Consider the following 18,294-nt stretch of genomic DNA (forward strand, 5'->3'; position numbering starts at 1 on the left):
AGTTAAAATGTGGTTTCAGTCGTATCTCTGCCACCCCCCCCCCTCCTCCCCCCCCTGCTCATACACACAGCCCTCGCAGTATCTTCTGATGACCAATTAGTACACAGTCACTTGATAATCACTTGTTGCTGGCAGTTGGAAGAACCCTTAAATACCTTTTTAAAAAGTTTTATTATTGTTAACTCAGCATTATAGCACGAGAAACATTTCGTTTCCATAATTTCTAACCATTGACACAAATGGGTGTCGGCACAATTACAGCACTGTTTGTTTTCGTAATTACTGTTTCTTTTCTAGTAGTACTTTTCTTATTAGTTAGTAATATGTTTACTTGTAAAAATCTCTTCTACTTCTTTACAATAACTTCATTTTTGTGCCTGAAGTTTTCTCTCATTATTAGGATCATAACTATGGCCTACATCAAGTCTGGACATCAGAGAAATACAGGGCGAGTCAGAAGGAAAGAGACACACTTTGAGGGATGATACCATTAGTGATTCTGAACAGAAAACTTCATGTGGAGATATGCCCTACTCTGACGGTTTTCGAGAGAGAACAACTTTAGTGTCAGTTTTGTAAGTTTCTCTTGAATAACTTCAGAAACACAGCTTCTACAAAAACATGCCACAGTACAAAATTAAACTACATTAAATGTTCTACAAAAAAAAGGTTGCAGTCGTTTTTTCTCTATGACCAATAGTTTGGGCTGGAATTTTCAAAATCTCATGCATCGCACATGCACTGCAGCTCAGGTAGTTTTTGCCGAACAATTTGAGACAGTTTTCTCAAATTGATAGGCCATTAGCGTACTGTATTAAATTATTCATCTCAAATTTCCTTTATACTACTGTGGTTCACTGTAAACAATGGCAATGTACTGAATAAAACAGAAAATAAACAACAATCTACATTAAATATGTTCTATCTTGGAAACCATTTGGAGTAGTTCATACACTACGAGAGAAGGAAAGTTGCTACTTGCCCTATAGCAGAGATACTGAGCCGCGATAATCACAATTAAAAAGATTCACACAATCATAGCTTTGGCCCATTAAGGCCTTTGTCAGCGGTACACACACACACACACACACACACACACACACACACGCGTGCGCCCAAACGCAAACGCAACCTGCACACACGTCTCAGACAGCTGAAACTACACTGCGAGCAGCAGCACCAGTGCATGATGGGAGTGACGACTGGGTGGGGAAAAGGAGGAAGCTGGGGCCCAGAGGGAAGGGGGGGGGGGGGGGGGATAGTATGGTGGAAGTGGCGGTCAGTGAAGTGAGGAGAAGGTGCGGAGGGGGGAGGGTTAAGTAGCCGAAAGGAGAGAAATAAAAAGAAAAGAAATTAAAAGACTGGGTGTGGCAGTGAAATGACAGCTGTGTAGTGCTGGAATGGGAACAGGGAGGAGGCTGGATGGGTGAGGACAGTCATTTCACTGCCACACCCAGTCTTTTAAATTTCTTTTATTTTTATTTCTCTCCTTTCCACTACTTACCCCCTCCCCCTTTCTCTCCTACCTTCCATCTAAACTGTAACACTTCACTGTCTGCCACTCCCCCCATACTATCCCTCCCCCTCTCCGCCCCAGCCTCCACCTTATCCCCACCCAGTCGCCACTCCCATCATGCACTGGTGCTGCTGCTCGCAGTGTAGTAGTTTCAGCTCTGAGACTCCAGACTTGTGTGTAAGTTGCGCTTGCGTGTATGTGTATGTGTGTGTACTGCTGACAAAGGCCTTAATGGCCAAAAGCTATGATTGTGTGAATCTTTTTATTGTGCCTATCGCGACTCGGCATCTCTGCTGTATGGTGAGTAGCAACTTTCCTTCTCTCGTATTGTTACATTCCATCCTGGATTTTCCATTGTTTGGAGTAGTTCATACATTCATACGAAATATCTTGCTCAGAATCACTAATACTATCAACCCTCAAAGCATGTACCTTTTCTCCTGACTCACCCTGTACAGCTGTAGAATCACATCAGGCTTCAATTTACATTTCAGAGGAAGATTCACCAGTTCACTTTTCAAATCCATTTTGTAATCTGAATTAGCAAAATACATTGAGGACACACAAGCATTACCAACTGAGAATGAAAAAGTGTTTTGTTCGTGTTATTTTTATCAGGAATTCTATGAAATTTAGTTCTTATCTTTTGTTGTCGTCTGCAGTGGTTAGTACAACTCACGATTACCCAGCAAACAATTACATTTTACTGAAAAAAGTTCAAAACATAGTCTCAGACTTCTCAGGGCACTGATGACTGTAGTGTGACTCTACACTTAATTGTCAATCACTGAGACAAATTCACACTCAAATAAATAACCTAACATTCATTCAAAAGTGCAATGACAGCACGAGAGGTTACAACACAGCGGGCTGGTGAGCAGTGGCAGGACTCACTGCTACAACAACATGTGACACAGCAGGTGGATTCCTCCCCCCCCCCCCCCCCACCATTATTATTATTATTATTATTATTATTATTATTATTATTATTATTATTTTATCTATTTATTTTTTTCTAATATTTTCAATAGTGTTATTTAGATAACGAAGTGTACCATACCAAATATCTCATTAACCCAGAGCTTACAGAACTCGACATTATCATCCTTCACATTCATCTGGTTAATTAGAATCTGTCTGTGAAATTAATGTACCTAAAAGCTGTGCTATTAACAGATACCAGTAACTTCAAACTTCCTTATGATTGCCAGATACTATGGTCGTGTGTGTGTGTGTGTGTGTTGTCCAATTGCAATGACAGCCTTTTTGGTTGAAAGCTTACTTGTTTGACAGTCTTTAGTTGTGCCTATCTGCAACTCAACATCTCTGCTATATGGTGATTAGCAATACATCCTTTTCATACTATTATCTCCGTATGTAAAGATATACCCAATTACTAATCTTCAGATGAAGTAGATCAAAAGTAGATATAAATAAGTGAAGTATCCCCACAGCTAAGGTTGGAAATATGTTGGCCCTCATTTAGTTTCAGAGTAATTACGACTTTACGTAAAAAAAAAATTGTTACTGAAACAGTATAACATATTTTGGCAAATAAGACTGAAGAATTCAATAGCAATTATTGTTGTATCTATAAGTTCACACTCAGAAGAACCTCTATCCATTATTCAGTTAATCGTGAATGTAAAAACTATTACAAGCAAGACCTGATGTACTGCAGACAAGTTGGCACAAATCACAAGTAGCAGGAAGGTGACAAGTTTTATCTGAAAATCCAGTCTGAGATTGTAATGATCGACTGTGAGCTTGTACCTAACTTTATGAAATGCATTTATCTCCAACAATGCATTCTGCGAACTGTGACAGTGACCTGCGTTACTTCCAAATCATACAAACTGTTTTCCTTGTATCAATATGACTGTTATATCTGAAGGACAATGTAATTAGCAAATGTATTAACAATTTACTTGATATGTGGAAACTTTTGGTCACTTCAGTGTTAGGCTACTGCACTAGAAGAATGATCATTACAGGACTTTAACAGAGTGTGGTATGTGGCCAGCCAATTATCTGCACACGGAGTATAATAAATCAGACACAATCTGAAAATAAAAAGTAAGTTGTGTAAGGTCTTTAAATGGTCTACACATATAAATAAATATGTGTGCTGTCTCCATATGGCAAAGATATTGTAGAGATGTATGATTATATCTATGCTGACAGAAAATTGAAGAACAAAAGTAGCAATTATTTTACATACCTCATTTGTCTTTTTTCACCATTCTTGCTATCTGTTGATCTTTTGAGCTGGTGTGATAAAGACATATGTAATGTGCTGTCTTAAATAAAAGCTATAATATGCAGTAGTCTCAAGTTTCCATTCTATTACTAAGCTATGTCCCAATTTCCCTCTCCTGATTCAATGAGAAATTCCATTTTCAAACGGACACTTTTGGAGACAAAGTTAACACGAGGAGAGAATAATCACCGCAGCCACAACCGCACTGTTGTACATCCTTGGGGAGAAAAGGTAAATCACCAAGTCAGACACTCAACTAAAAGACGTTAGTATGAATTCTGTTTTAGAACTGCCACAACATTCTTAACAAGCAAGCTTCTATGTCTGCACATTTCTGGGCAGACAATTTTTGATGTGGCTTTATGATATACAGGGTGTTACAAAAAGGTACGGCAAGAGTTTCAGGAAATATTCCTCATATACAAAGAAAGAAAATATGTTATGTGGACATGTGCCCGGAAACACTTACTTTCCATGTTAGAGCTCATTTTATTACTTCTCTTCAAATCACATTAATCATGGAATGGAAACACACAGCAAGAGAATGTGCCAGCGTGACTTCAAACACTTTGTTACAGGAAATATTCAAAATGTCCTCCGTTAGCGAGGATACACGCATCCACCCTCCGTCGCATGGAATCCCTGATGCAGCCCTGGAGAATGGCGTATTGTATCACAGTTGTCCACAATACGAGCACGAAGAGTCTCTACATTTGGTACCGGGGTTGCGTAGACGAGAGCTTTCAAATGCCCCCATAAATGAAAGTCAAGAGGGTTGAGGTCAGGAGAACGTGGAGGCCACGGAATTGGTCCGCCTCTACCAATCTGTCGGTCACCGAATCTGTTGTCGAGAAGCGTACGAACACTTCGACTGAAATGTACAGGAGCTCCGTCGTGCATGAACCACATGTTGTGTCGTACTTGTAAAGGCACACGTTCTAGCACCACAGGTAGAGTATCCCGTATGAAACCATGATAACGTGCTCCATTGAGCGTAGGTGGACGAAACTAAAATGAGCTCTAAAATGGAAATTAAGCGTTTCCGGACACATGTCCACATAACATCTTTTCTTTATTTGTGTGTGAGGAATGTTTCCTGAAAGTTTGGCCGTACCTTTTTGTAACACCCTGTATAAATATAACAGATATCAAAGGGCAATTAAAGTATGTGGAGAGAAAACCTGGTGTGGACCATATCATTTACTAGGTTTACAACTTTGCTTCTGCCCCCCCTCCCCCGAGACCTCTCTCTCACTCGAAGTTCAAGACTTTATTGTGAAAAACTTGCAAAAAATTTACAATTCAAAGTATTAGCCATCGTTGGCCATTGCTTTCTCCTAGCTTTAGGGCAGCATATGAATCATGCAGTGTATAAACTGGGCATCTTCTGGGGAAGCCATGAATCGATCCAATTTTGCACTTGTTCATATGACTGCATGTGCCAGTCAGCTAGGTCCTGTGTCGTAGACAGGGATAGGCGGTAGTCAGAAGGAGGGCTATCTGGAGAATACAGCGGCTGGGTTAGAACTTCCCATTGCAATGTTTCCAAGTACATTTTGACGGGATTTTCGACATGGGGTTGTGCACTGTCATGCTGCAAAATCATTTTTCTCATGTCTACCACTGTAGTGTGGCTGTTTGTCTTTCAATGCTCTGCACTCGCTTTCGACAATGATCTCCTGTGATTGTTCCCGTCAGTTGCAGTAGCATCGAAAGCTTTCTCTCTTTCACAACCGTGCCGGGCTTCAACGTCAAAAATCACCATTCTTGAAGCACGGAATCCATTTTCTGTGAAGTTCTGTCACTAACAGGCATCTCATCATAGATATTACCCAGCTTTTTATGAGCCTCAGCTGCAGATTTCTTCATATCAAAGCATAAAATTAAAACCTCCCACAGATGACGGGAATTGGGCTCGTAAGTTGACGTATTCTGTCGAGAATAACTTTATGGTGCAATCGAAAATCGACTGATATTTTGATGGTGTTACGTTCTCAAATGCCTCAACGTCAAAATCACCATTCTTGAAGCACGGAAACCATTTCTGTCACTAACAGGCATCTCATCATAGATATTACCCAGCTTTTTATGAGCCTCAGCTGCAGATTTCTTCATATCAAAGCATAAAATTAAAACCTCCCACAGATGACGGGAATTGGGCTCGTAAGTTGACGTATTCTGTCGAGAATAACTTTATGGTGCAATCGAAAATCGACTGATATTTTGATGGTGTTACGTTCTCAAATGCCTCAACGTCAAAATCACCATTCTTGAAGCACGGAAACCATTTCTGTCACTAACAGGCATCTCATCATAGATATTACCCAGCTTTTTATGAGCCTCAGCTGCAGATTTCTTCATATCAAAGCATAAAATTAAAACCTCCCACAGATGACGGGAATTGGGCTCGTAAGTTGACGTATTCTGTCGAGAATAACTTTATGGTGCAATCGAAAATCGACTGATATTTTGATGGTGTTACGTTCTCAAATGCCTCAACGTCAAAATCACCATTCTTGAAGCACGGAAGCCATTTTCTGTGAAGTTCTGTCACTAACAGGCATCTCATCATAGATATTACCCAGCTTTTTATGAGCCTCAGCTGCAGATTTCTTCATATTCATATTCATATTCATATTCATTAAAACCTCCCACAGATGACGGGAATTGGGCTCGTAAGTTGACGTATTCTGTCGAGAATAACTTTATGGTGCAATCGAAAATCGACTGATATTTTGATGGTGTTACGTTTTCAAATGCCTAAGCTTACCGTATGACACTTATGCCGAACGACTTGCAGAACTACTTTCCACTACTGCTGTCTATTGCAAAATGGTGGAAGCAAAGTTGTAGACCTAATAAAATAGCCTCCTTTAGCCAATCACTTATCAGCCAGATTTGACAGAGGCGCAGCTATAAGAGGGATATAACCACAGGCAAACACAGCTGAGCTTCACTCACTGTGGCTTGCTCCTGCCCACACACCCTGGGACCCCTATCATGTATTCCAGTAACTGTGGCTACACGGTTAACAACTGGAATATTGGAAAATGAAATACTGCTGTAGTGGGTACACACCCAAAACGTGACAAAATATTCTATTCAGTTGGAAAACTTCAAGACACGTATTTATTCGAATCTAAGCCGCACTTTTTTCTGGTTTTTGTAATCCAAAAAACTGCCTGCAGCTTAGAATCAAGTGCAAAGTAAGCGGAAGTTCTGGAAAATGTTGGTAGGTGCCGCTACAACCAACTTCTGCCATCGAATATATGTAGCGCTATGCAGGCACAAAAATACTGGCGCCAAAACCTATGCGTCAGTAAATAAATTAAAAGAAAAGATAGAAGATTGTAAACATTATGCCATGTATTCTTTCGTGTTTGCTGCTATCTCATTTAAATCTTGTCTGCCTAATAAACTACGAAACTAGAGTGAGACAACAGCAAACGCGGAAGAATATACATATCGTGTCATGTTTATATTGGTATTATTCTTTTGCCAAATAGTGATAGTCAGAAATGAAGCACGTCAACTGACTGGATTTTTAAATCTAAGATGACTAATTTCTGTACAGAATGTAATGTACTAAAGATGCGTCTGCAAACATTTTCAAACGGAGAAAAATTTTCGCTAAACTCTCGTTCAGAACATCATCTATCATACGCAGTCTATTATTTGGTTCTTGTTGATCATTATCAAAGAAAGCAGCAGTGTAAGTAACAACAAATAGCAGTCTCTTGCCAATGTTTCGCTTATGAGACAATTCCTCTCTTTTTTTTATTGTAAGCGGCAGTAGAGCGCACAAAAGCAAACCATGCTGCGAGCGGCGACAGGTCGTAAACATTCATTATCAGAATGCAACAAACAATGCATGATGCAGTACAATAATGCATTTTCAGCTTAGAGTGCCGTAAACACCTATAACAAAGAGAACGGCACTTATCAGATCAAAGCAAAATAACCAATCGATTCAAAGCAGATGAAGCACGTGAAAAAGGAAGTGTACCCGTATAAATACGGACGGAGCACCTGACACATAGCAATGGCTACTTGGTAAAGCTTAACTGTTAAGATTACGACTTGAACCAAACTACTGTAGCTGTATCTTCATCCATTTCACCTAAATTGTGTCTCATGTTACAATGGACCAACTTTGTTTCGATTTTGAGGTGCGGTATAAAACTTTTCTCTCACCTTGCATTTCGAGTCTCGAATTTCAGGTGCGGCTTAGATTTGAGTGCGGCTTAGATTCGAGTAAATATGTTAATACGTAATTTTAAACATCTTTAAAATTTGCACGATAGCACATATCTAACAGTACATATTGATTCTAAAAGCAAAAATTCATACACAGATTACAACTCGACAAATGTAAAACGGTCGGTCAACCAGTTTAACAAGGCACTGCACTCATTAAATCAGGTGTCGACTGGCCCAAGCTCTGGGCAAACATACCTGCCATCTTCTGGGGGACCGGCTTGAGCAGCGGAGCGCGATCCGACTGGTCCTGCCCCGGGGCTCGACCCGCGGGCTCCGAGTCCTCCTGCGGTTTGTAGGGCGCCACCACCTGGTGTGGCAGGTGCTGGTATTGCTGCAAAAGAGGAAATGCCACTGCTAACATCTTCACACATTCTGGCTCCACCAAAAACCCAACTCCCACAATGTACAAGAACAAATCAAATGTAAACAGGATTTTTGTTCCGAACCGTTTACAGTTGGTAGAACTGGGCCCACATTTCTAGTACACTTAGGAGGAGGGGGGGGGGGGGGGGGGGGGGGGCAAATTTAAGACTGGGCAGAGCTGACTATGGCCATTCCCATTCCACACTTCCAATTAGTTCATCAGTAGCTCTCACAATGTTGGAGAAACAGGTGCTCCCTTCCAGCGCGCAACACACAATTATAAATTTTCTTGCACGTGAAGGAGTTCGAGCAACAGAAATTTTTTTGAGATCGACTGCACAGTTCAGGGACAAAGCATTGTCAAGGACTAGTGTGTTTGCCTGGCATAAAGAGATCGAGTAAGGATGAGAACGAGTGGAACACTGGGAACGCGATCACCGTCTTCGACCCAGTGATACAGATGAAAATATTCACACAGTTCGAGACATTCCTGAAGGAGATTGACAGGTGAATGTACAAAAAATTGCAGAATGTGTCGGAATAAGTTACTGGAGTTGTCAATGATATTAGTTCCATGTAGCGTGTGTTGAGACGTTTGGAGTACTGTCAGAGGCTTACAGTGAGGTTTGTAAAAGAAGGTGAGGCATTTTCGAGTTGGACTGCCACCTGTGACAAAATGTGAGTCCGCCACTATACTCCTGAGCCGAAACAAGCCAGTATCAAACTGCAGAGGAGAGGGCAGATTGCCTCGGTGAAAGCCAAAACTTGACTGTCAGATGGTGAGGTTCTTTCAATTGGTGATCATTTTGCTCACTGTTATTTAGCATAATCGACGCTGCTTATTACTATGAACTGTTGAATGAGAAGAGAACTGCATATCGATGTCAAACCAACCAATTCGAGAATCCATCCTGTTCCACGACAATACCAGGTCCCGTACTGTAGCTTTAACAATCTCAAAACCTGAAGAAATGCAGCACTGGACTTAAGTCGATTGTCCTCTCTCGACAGTCTGGAAGCTATCGCCATGCAATTTTCATTTGTTTGGGCCATTTAAAGATGCTGTAAAGGGCAACCATCTGAAGATGACAAGGGTGAGGAAGGATTTATGCGCACTCGGTTCATGATGCAACTAGTTTCACTGTACGATCTTGGGATAACAAAACTTTCTTCTTACTGGGAAAATGTATTTTTAAAGGAGGAAGATCTGTAGAAAAATAAATTATATATGCTTTTGTTTTTCAATAAACACTTTTTAAAAATAAAATCCCATTTGTATTTAATTTATCCTTGCACTTTAAATGCAGACATTTTAGGTCAGGCTGGACCAACCATTTGGAACAACTGAAAGTACAAATTACTGTTAACTGGTCACATTAATTATACTTTTCACTATGCTCTTCAGAGGACTACACTTCCATCAACAGGAGAATTTATGGCAGTTAATAAGGCACAGATGAACTGTACGTACTGCTCTCAACTAACTTGTGGCACTGTCTGACAGCGGAAGACATGAAATTACTTTAGAACAAAGCTCAAAGATATTTAAATGTTTTCATTGAGTAGATGAACAGTAAAATAAACGCAAAAATCTTTCTATGACTTTTTTTAACAGCTGTCTTTCCAGTTGTGTCTGCATAAAACTGAGCTATGTATAGTCAGCATTATTACGAGCTAACAAGGGCAAACAATATACAAAATAATAATGCTGCCAACAGTCTTTAGATAACATTTTTGATTATTATTACTTTTATAATAAGAATTTAATAGTGAAATTGGGACATACGGCCATGTGTGCAGACACACACACACACACACACACACACACACACACACACACACACACACACACACACACACACACACACACGGGAGGGGGGGGTTAGAGAAGGGGGGAGGAGGAGGGGGGGGGGTGAGAGAGAGAGAGAGAGAGAGAGAGAGAGAGAGAGAGAGAGAGAGAGAGAGAGAGAGCAAGCACAATTTGATTATGGCAGAGCTCACTCTCTCACTGTTGAACTATGCAACCAAAATATCCACATAAAGTTTTGAGCTTTGTTGTAAATAGTATTTTGTTTTTTGTATTCTGCTACCAGACATCACCATAGGGTCGTACAAGCAATACAGCTACGCATTATTAAGTGATGTGAGCTCATTTTGTGACTGAGGTATAATCTTCCAAATTGCGCAGTGCTAAATTAATAAATGCACCTAGTTAAAGTAATCTGTATTTCCCATTAATACCTGGTAGCATATTCTAATGGCATAGCCTATATCACAAATGCATACTGCAGTCTGAACAGTACAGAAATACCTAACTCTGGTACTACACAACAGCATTTGAGAGTACCTGGTTAGATCACATAACTGACAAAAATGTACTGAATTGAACTGCAGAGAAAAGAAACGTATGGCCTAACATGACTAGAAAATGACTCTGACGTCGTTGTTGTGGTCTTCAGTCCTGAGACTGGTTTGATGCAGCTCTCCACGCACAGTATAGCGGCATGCCCTCGGGAAAAATTACGGCCGTAGTTTCCCCTCGCTTTCAGCCGTTCGCAGTACCAGCACAGCAAGGCCGTTTTGGTTAGTGTTACAGGGCCAGATCAGTCAATCATTGAGACTGTTGCCCCTGCAACTACTGAAAAGGCTGCTGCCCCTCTTCAGCAACCACACGTTTGTCTGGCCTCTCAACAGATACCCCTCCGTTGTGGTTGCACCTACGGTACGGCTATCTCTATCGTCGAGGCACGCAAGCCTCCCCACCAACGGCAAGGTCCACGGTTCACGGGGAGGGACTCTGACGTATCGAGCAGTAATTAATTTGGAAAAGCAGATAAGGGCTGTGAGGTGACGGGGAGTTGTGGCGCCCTGGAAATATTATACGTCCAGAGTTGGGACCGGCCGCACAGGACACTCATCAAAGCCCTGGCCCGGCAGCAGCCACGTGGTGCTGAATGTCAGCTTAGCAACCGCGTGATGCCGCACAATGGCCGGTCCAGCCGCGTGGCTGGGAATTCCCTGGTGGCGTTGTGTCGATGAAGGAGACACGCTGGCAGTGCCAAAGATGGCAGACTTTGTGAAACCTCAATGGCAGACATTTCACAGTTCGTATAGAAATTAACAGTAGCCAGATGAATCATAATACCTCAAAAAGAAACATGTACATTACCCTTATTTGCATGACAATTCCGATAGTGTAAACAGATTTTCAATATCTTTATTAGTTTAAAGTTTAGTATCTGACAGTAAATTATACAAGTAACACCCAGCAACGAATTTCCAAAATCTAAACGGTTCATCCAATGTCGTCAATCTACATGTCTAAAGAAAGATTTTAGGGCAAACCTAAATTGGTATAAATTACACGCATGTAACTTGAATAGTACACAAGTTATTGGAGGTCGAAGTGTCCGATTACTATAGATCGCGTCAGGCCAGAAGTACTCCAGAGTTACACGAAAAAATGGTAGCAGCTTGCTTATAAATATATTTATTCATCTATGTCATTGTTTATATTCGATATACGCTATTCATGAAGAAATTGGTCAATTATTTATTGTTTTTTAGAAAGCACACAAATGTTAGGCTACTGGCCTACTTTTGCTTGCTATTCCTTTGATATATATATCTATTTAATTTGTTATGTATTTAATAACGTGTGTTAGAGCGTGTTTATGGCCCAGCCATAGGAATATTTATTTAATTTCAAGTTATTTAAATGTAATTCCAGTATTTTTTATGCATTTAAATATGTTTGTGAGTGTACACTGGCTTGGAGACATGGAGGGAGCATTCCAGCCAATCACAGCACTCGTTGATGGTGAGACTGTATGGAAGTGGGGGAGGAGGATCGTTTCGAAAGGGGACAGAGGGCAGTTCTGGACAGTACAGCACAGGACACGGGAAGTGCTGGATCTGACGGCGTGACAGATGCTCGGTTGCGGCACAGACTTGGAGAGAGTGGAGCAGTTTGTGCGTGGTAGTGGCAGATAGAAATACTTCGGAGCGCCGACTTGTGCACTTGTGAGATTTCCGTGGCTTCTACAGAGAAGATGTAGTGTGCGTTTAAAAGTGAATATCTTGTGAGCTGCGTTGTTGTTCATAACTAATTATGTGCTGTAGGAATCTACCATCAACACCAATAAGTGTTTTGCAGAAATATGCAGCATTCTCAAAATACTTCTGCTATCATACTCATCATGTAAAGTCGTTAAAATAGTACCTGCAGATTTTGTTTAGTTGCAATCTTTCACTTATAAATTTCTACATTAATTCACAATTGCTGACTGATAGGAACCTTTGATCATTCGATTCGTGCGTGTATTCATATTGTATACTGTAGACTCAGCAGTATTTGGCTTGTAATGCAGTAACTACGTATCCCAGCCCCTAGACCACGAAACTAGCCAAAACTATTAATATTGCAACTCTAAGTCCGAGGGTACGTATTTGAGGGCCACCACATCATTTCATTTCATTACTGTTTGAAAGCTTGCAGGGTGGAGCTACTGCAGATGATACAGGTGTCAAAATACTGCAACACAAGCAAATGAATACAAAAGAATGCATTTTCATTAACACTGATTTAATATATATGCATGTTGTTGTTGTTGTTGTGGTCTTCAGTCCTGAGACTGGTTTGATGTAGCTCTCCATGCTACTCTATCCTGTGCAAGTCTCTTCATCTCCCAGTGCCTACTGCAACCTACATCCTTCTGAATCTGCTTAGTGTATTCATCTCTTGGTCTCCCTATACAATTTTTACCCTCCACACTGCCCTCCAGTGCTAAATTTGTGATCCCTTGATGCCTCAGAACATGTCCTACCAACCGATCCCTTCTTCTAGTCAAGTTGTGCCACAAACTCCTCTTCTCCCCAATTCTATTCAATACCTCCTCATTAGCTATGTGATCTACCCATCTAATCTTCAGCATTCTTCTGTAGCACCACATTTCGAAAGCTTCTATTCTCTTCTTGTCTAAGCTATTTATCATCCACATTTCACTTTCATACATGGCTACACTCCATATAAATAGTTTCAGAAACGACTTCCTGACACTTAAATCTATATTCGATGTTAACAAATTCCCCTTCTTCAGAAATGCTTTCCTTGCCATTGCCAGTCTACATTTTATATCTTCTCTACTTCGACCATCATCAGTTATTTTGCTCCCAAAATAGCAAAACTCCTTTACTAGTTTAAGTGTCTCATTTCCTAATCTAATTCCCTTAGCATCACCCGACTTAATTCGACTACATTCCATTATCCTCGTCTTGCTTTTGTTGATGTTCATCTTGTATCCTCCTTTCAAGACACTATCCATTCCATTCCAACAGCTCTTCCAAGTCCTTTGCTGTCTCTGACAGAATTACAATGTCGTCAGCAAACCTCAAAGTTTTTATTTCTTCTCAATGGATTTTAAGTCCTACTTTGAATTTTTCTTTTGTTTCCCTTACTGCTTGCTCAGTATACAGATTGAATAAAATCGGAGATAGGCTACAAACATGTCTCACTCCTTTCCCAATCTCTGCTTTCCTTTCATATCCCTTGACTATAATAATTGCCATCTCATTTCTATACAAATTGTAAATAGCCTTTCACTCCCTTTATTTTTCCCCTGTCACCTTCAGAATTTGAGAAAGAGTATTTCAGTCAACATTGTCAAAAGCTTTCTCTAAGTCTACAAATGCTAGAAACACAGTGTTGCCTTTACTTAATTTATCTACATGCTATAAATACCAAAATTATCTTTACATCTGCGGATTTCATCAAGTTGAGATGATATGTAGAATCTATTGACAAATAACTCCTGAAGCCAATCACAAATCTAGTTAAATACTTGGTTAGCTCATATTTTGTCTACTTTGGGATACTGTTAAACAGACATGAATGTCTTCAAGAAGTCAAGGAGCACAGCTTTCAGTTGTGGATCTGGCAGATGAACAGACTCGGACAAGTTTCACTAGCCCTCAGTCAGCAGAACCTGATTTTCAGTTTCCAAAAATGTCATAATATATGCGTATAAGCCATGTTATGTTATTCCACGTGACATTAGTGGTACAGGCCTATTTGGTGGCTCGCACTGGGTCACCCCGGTGCGCGCTGCCTTACTAACCTTGCCACCGAGGAAGGACATGTCCCCGAAGTAGGAGCCGTCCAGCCCCACGTGGCCGGTGTGCTTCAGGTCGCCTTGTGGCCGCGATATCATCTCCGGGCGCAGCCTCCGGCGGGACGAGTATGGGTTCTTCCCGTCTGGAGGCAGCAGAGTATGCAACACTGTTATGAAGGACAAGCAGTGAGGCACAAGAACAGATTAAAGCTTACGTCGTTCACTTTACACAGTCACACACTCCGTCGTCAAATAACGAACACGAAAGCTATATGTTTGGATATTTTATATTATTCTTGAAGACTTCAGTTTGTCGAGATAGCTATTAAGTCTTTTTATTACTGCTACCAGTTTTGACAGATCATCAGATCTTCTAAAATTACTAAATCTACGTGTTTTTTACAACACTAAAATTGACACAGTCATGTTGTGTTGAAATGTAATAAAAAGTGGCAGGGGACACGAGCATCTCAACAAAAAAATACCACACAATTAAAACACGCAACATGTTGTGCTGATGTCCCAGTATACACTCTGTCAAGTTGTAATACAAGGCGTGCTTTTTAAGAAAGTACCGTTTTGAAATTTTAAAAAAGACGTGCTAAGATACCTCAATAATTTTATTTTTACATGAAAGCCTGTACCTTAATCTACTTTTCTACATAATTTCCGTCAATATTGAGGCACTTGTCATAACTTTGTACCAGTTTTTGAATACCCTCCTCACAGAAGTCTGCCACCTGACTTGTTAACCACTGCATCACCACTGTTTTGACTTCATCATCGTCTTCAAGACACTGACTGCCCAGGTGTTTCTTCACATGCAGGAACAGATTGTAGTCACTGGGTGCAAGATTGGGGCTGTGCGGAGGATGATCTAGAGTTTCCCGTCAAAAAGATGTGATGAGATCTTTGGTCTGATTCGCCACATGCGGACGGGCATTGTCTTGCAGCAAAACGATGCCCTTGCTCAACTTCCATGGACTGTTGCTTTGATTCTGGTGCGACGTAGGCCACCCACGTTCCATCGCCCATAACAATCTGGCTTAAGAAATCATCACTGTCGTTGTGGTAGCACTCAAGGAAAGTCAGTGCAATGTCTAAACGTTTGGTTTTGTGCACATCCGTCAACATTTTCGGTACCTGACGTGCGCACAGTTTTCAGTAATTCAAGTGCTCGGTCACAATGCTGCACAAAACATCACAAGAAACATTAGGAACGTCATCCCCCATAGAGGAAATCGTAAAGCGTCTGTTTTCTCTCACCTTATTGTCCACTTCCTGCACCAAACTTTCATTAACGACCGAAGGACGCCCACTCCGTTGTTCATCGTGCACATTTGTGTGGCCATCTTTAAATGCTTTCACCCACTTTCTTACCACTCCATCACTCATAATGTTTTCTCCATAAACTGCACAGATCTCACGACGAATATCGTTCGCTTTTAGGCCTCTAGCACTAAGAAATCTTATAACAGCCTGTACTTCACATTCGGCAGGACTCACGATTATCGGAGGCATCTTAAACACTCAGTACACAATGTAAACAAGGAAGAATCAGACTGTAATGGTGTCAGTGTGTAGATTAAGGTACAGGCTTTCATGTAAAAATAAAATTATTGAGATATCTCAGCACGTCTTTTTTAAATTCAAAATGGTACTTACTTAAAAACACGCCTCGTAAAAAAATGTGGCATGGTGCATGTCACAAACACACTGTGTGTTTGGACATCAATACAACATGTTCTATGTTTTAATTGTGCAGTATTTTATTTGTGTAACACTGGTGCTCCCGGCTATTTTTCATTACAATCTGACACAACATCACTACGTGACTTTTACTGTGGTAGAAATAAAAGATTAATTACATAACTTTAGTTTCTCAAGGTGAAAGCTAAAACTTTATGACCATACCTTGTACATAATACATCTTCAACAGCTTTTATTGGAGGTTATACTTACTTATCATGTATTAAACACATTTTCAACTTTGTGTGCATTATCAACAGCCTCATTAATAAAACTGAAGATCTATTCCATTAACAACTTTGTGTGCATTATCAACAGCCTCATTAATAAAACTGAAGATCTATTCCATTAAACTGTGATTATATGTCAGTTTAAAAAGCAAAGACCTCAAAAGATGTAGATACTTACAGCGGTGGAAGTAAAAGGGCGAATCACATTGGACTCGTTACATATTCCAGGATCCAAGGTGAACCACCTACAACTTGCACTGGAAAGATTGTGGAAATGTAAAGTTCTACTTACATGCAGTTTTCACAGAATGGATTGGTTTTAAGTGGCTTGTATTGTTAGCCAACAAACAGATTGCAATAATACTTACAAAGTGTACTTTTAGTGCAAACATACACTTTTTTAAGTGGAACAACACCTGTTGACAATAACAGATTAAAATTAAGGTATATTAGAATGCCACTGTGTTTGTTGCAGAATTCTAGTGCGAGTCAGTTTCGAGATATCGTATTTTGAAAAGTTTCCACACCATCACTTGTTTGTGCTATTCAGCTTGCATAGTGACTAGGTACGACACCGTTATATTTGCTGTAGTGCGCTTGTGTGTTCGTCGAGTGCACTGCGACCTGATAGTCAGTCAGAGTACTACAGGTAAGTGGACAACAGGATTCACCGATGCAGAAAAAGTCAAGTAGCTCACGGTGTACGGAGAGTGTAGGAAGAATGCAGTTCGTTCTTGTACGATGTATGCAGCGAGATATCCAAATACACAGCAACCAAATGTGCAAATATTTATCAACCTCCTCACCAAGTTATGTGAAAGTGGTAGTGACAGATAGAAACAGGTGAGCATGGAAGAAGAGGAAATTTACGTTCTTGCTGCTGTCAATATTGATCCTCACATGAGCTCCAGTGGAATCGCACGAGGAAGTGGCACGAGTCGGGCACGTGTCCTACGCGTTCTCCATTGACATACGTTCCTACCCTATCAAATCTCTCTCCATCTCCCCAATGTATCACGTACCAGGGGCATTTCAAAAGTCCGTGGAAAGTCCGAGAGATGGCACCACTGGTGCATAGCGAGGTCATGTTTAGTTAGCAGCATCTTTGGAAAGAACCCACACCAAGTTTCAGCCCTATTGGTCTATTTCTTTGTGTTTGGCGTTCGTGCGAGTCAAGGAAGTCGAGTGATTGTCAAAAAATGGACAAAAAAGAATTTCCTGGGTGATTAAACATTACTTTATGAAAGGTAAAATGTCTCGGGAGACTAACGAGAAGCTTGAAAAACATTACGGTCGTTTCAAAATTTTCGGAGTGGCCATATGGGCACAAGTGATGCTGAACGTTGCAGACACCCTGTGGAGGTTACGACTCCAGAAATCATTGATAAAATACGTGATGTGGTGATGGATGACAGAAGGGTTAAGGTGCATGAGATTGCTAGTGCTGTGGGCATCTCAAATGAATGGATACATAATATTTCACATAAACATTTGGACGTGAGAAAGCTATCCACAAGATGGGTTCCGCGATTGCTCACGCTTGACCAAAAACGGAATCGTGTAAAGTGTTGCAAGGATGGTTTGCAGCTGTTCGGGAAGAATTCACAGGACTTTAAGCGTCATTTTGTCACAGTGTATGAAACGTGGATACATTACTATACTCCTGAGACCAAATAACAATCTAAGCAATGGGTTACCAAGGGAGAATCTGCACCAAAAAAGGCAAAGACCATGCCTTCGGCCGGAAAGGTTATGGCGTCTGTCTTTTGGGATTCTCCAGGGATAATCCTCATAGACTATCTGGAA

At 40.7% G+C, this 18,294-nt stretch overlaps 1 protein-coding gene across 1 annotated transcript in view; it reads right to left on the reverse strand.

Moving 5' to 3' along the window:
• The window catches only part of LOC126108160 (activated Cdc42 kinase-like), a 323,364-nt gene that overhangs the window by 144,779 nt on the left and 160,291 nt on the right, over positions 1–18,294 (reverse strand). The window contains exons 12-13 of the mRNA XM_049913403.1: positions 14,516–14,652; positions 8,232–8,367 (exon numbers count right to left, since the gene is read on the reverse strand). Coding sequence (XP_049769360.1) covers positions 8,232–8,367; positions 14,516–14,652 — 273 coding nt within the window. The remainder of the gene's footprint in view (positions 1–8,231; positions 8,368–14,515; positions 14,653–18,294) is intronic.

Source organism: Schistocerca cancellata, chromosome 11 (assembly GCF_023864275.1).
Source record: "Schistocerca cancellata isolate TAMUIC-IGC-003103 chromosome 11, iqSchCanc2.1, whole genome shotgun sequence".
In the NCBI taxonomy this organism is placed as follows: Eukaryota; Metazoa; Arthropoda; class Insecta; order Orthoptera; family Acrididae; genus Schistocerca; species Schistocerca cancellata.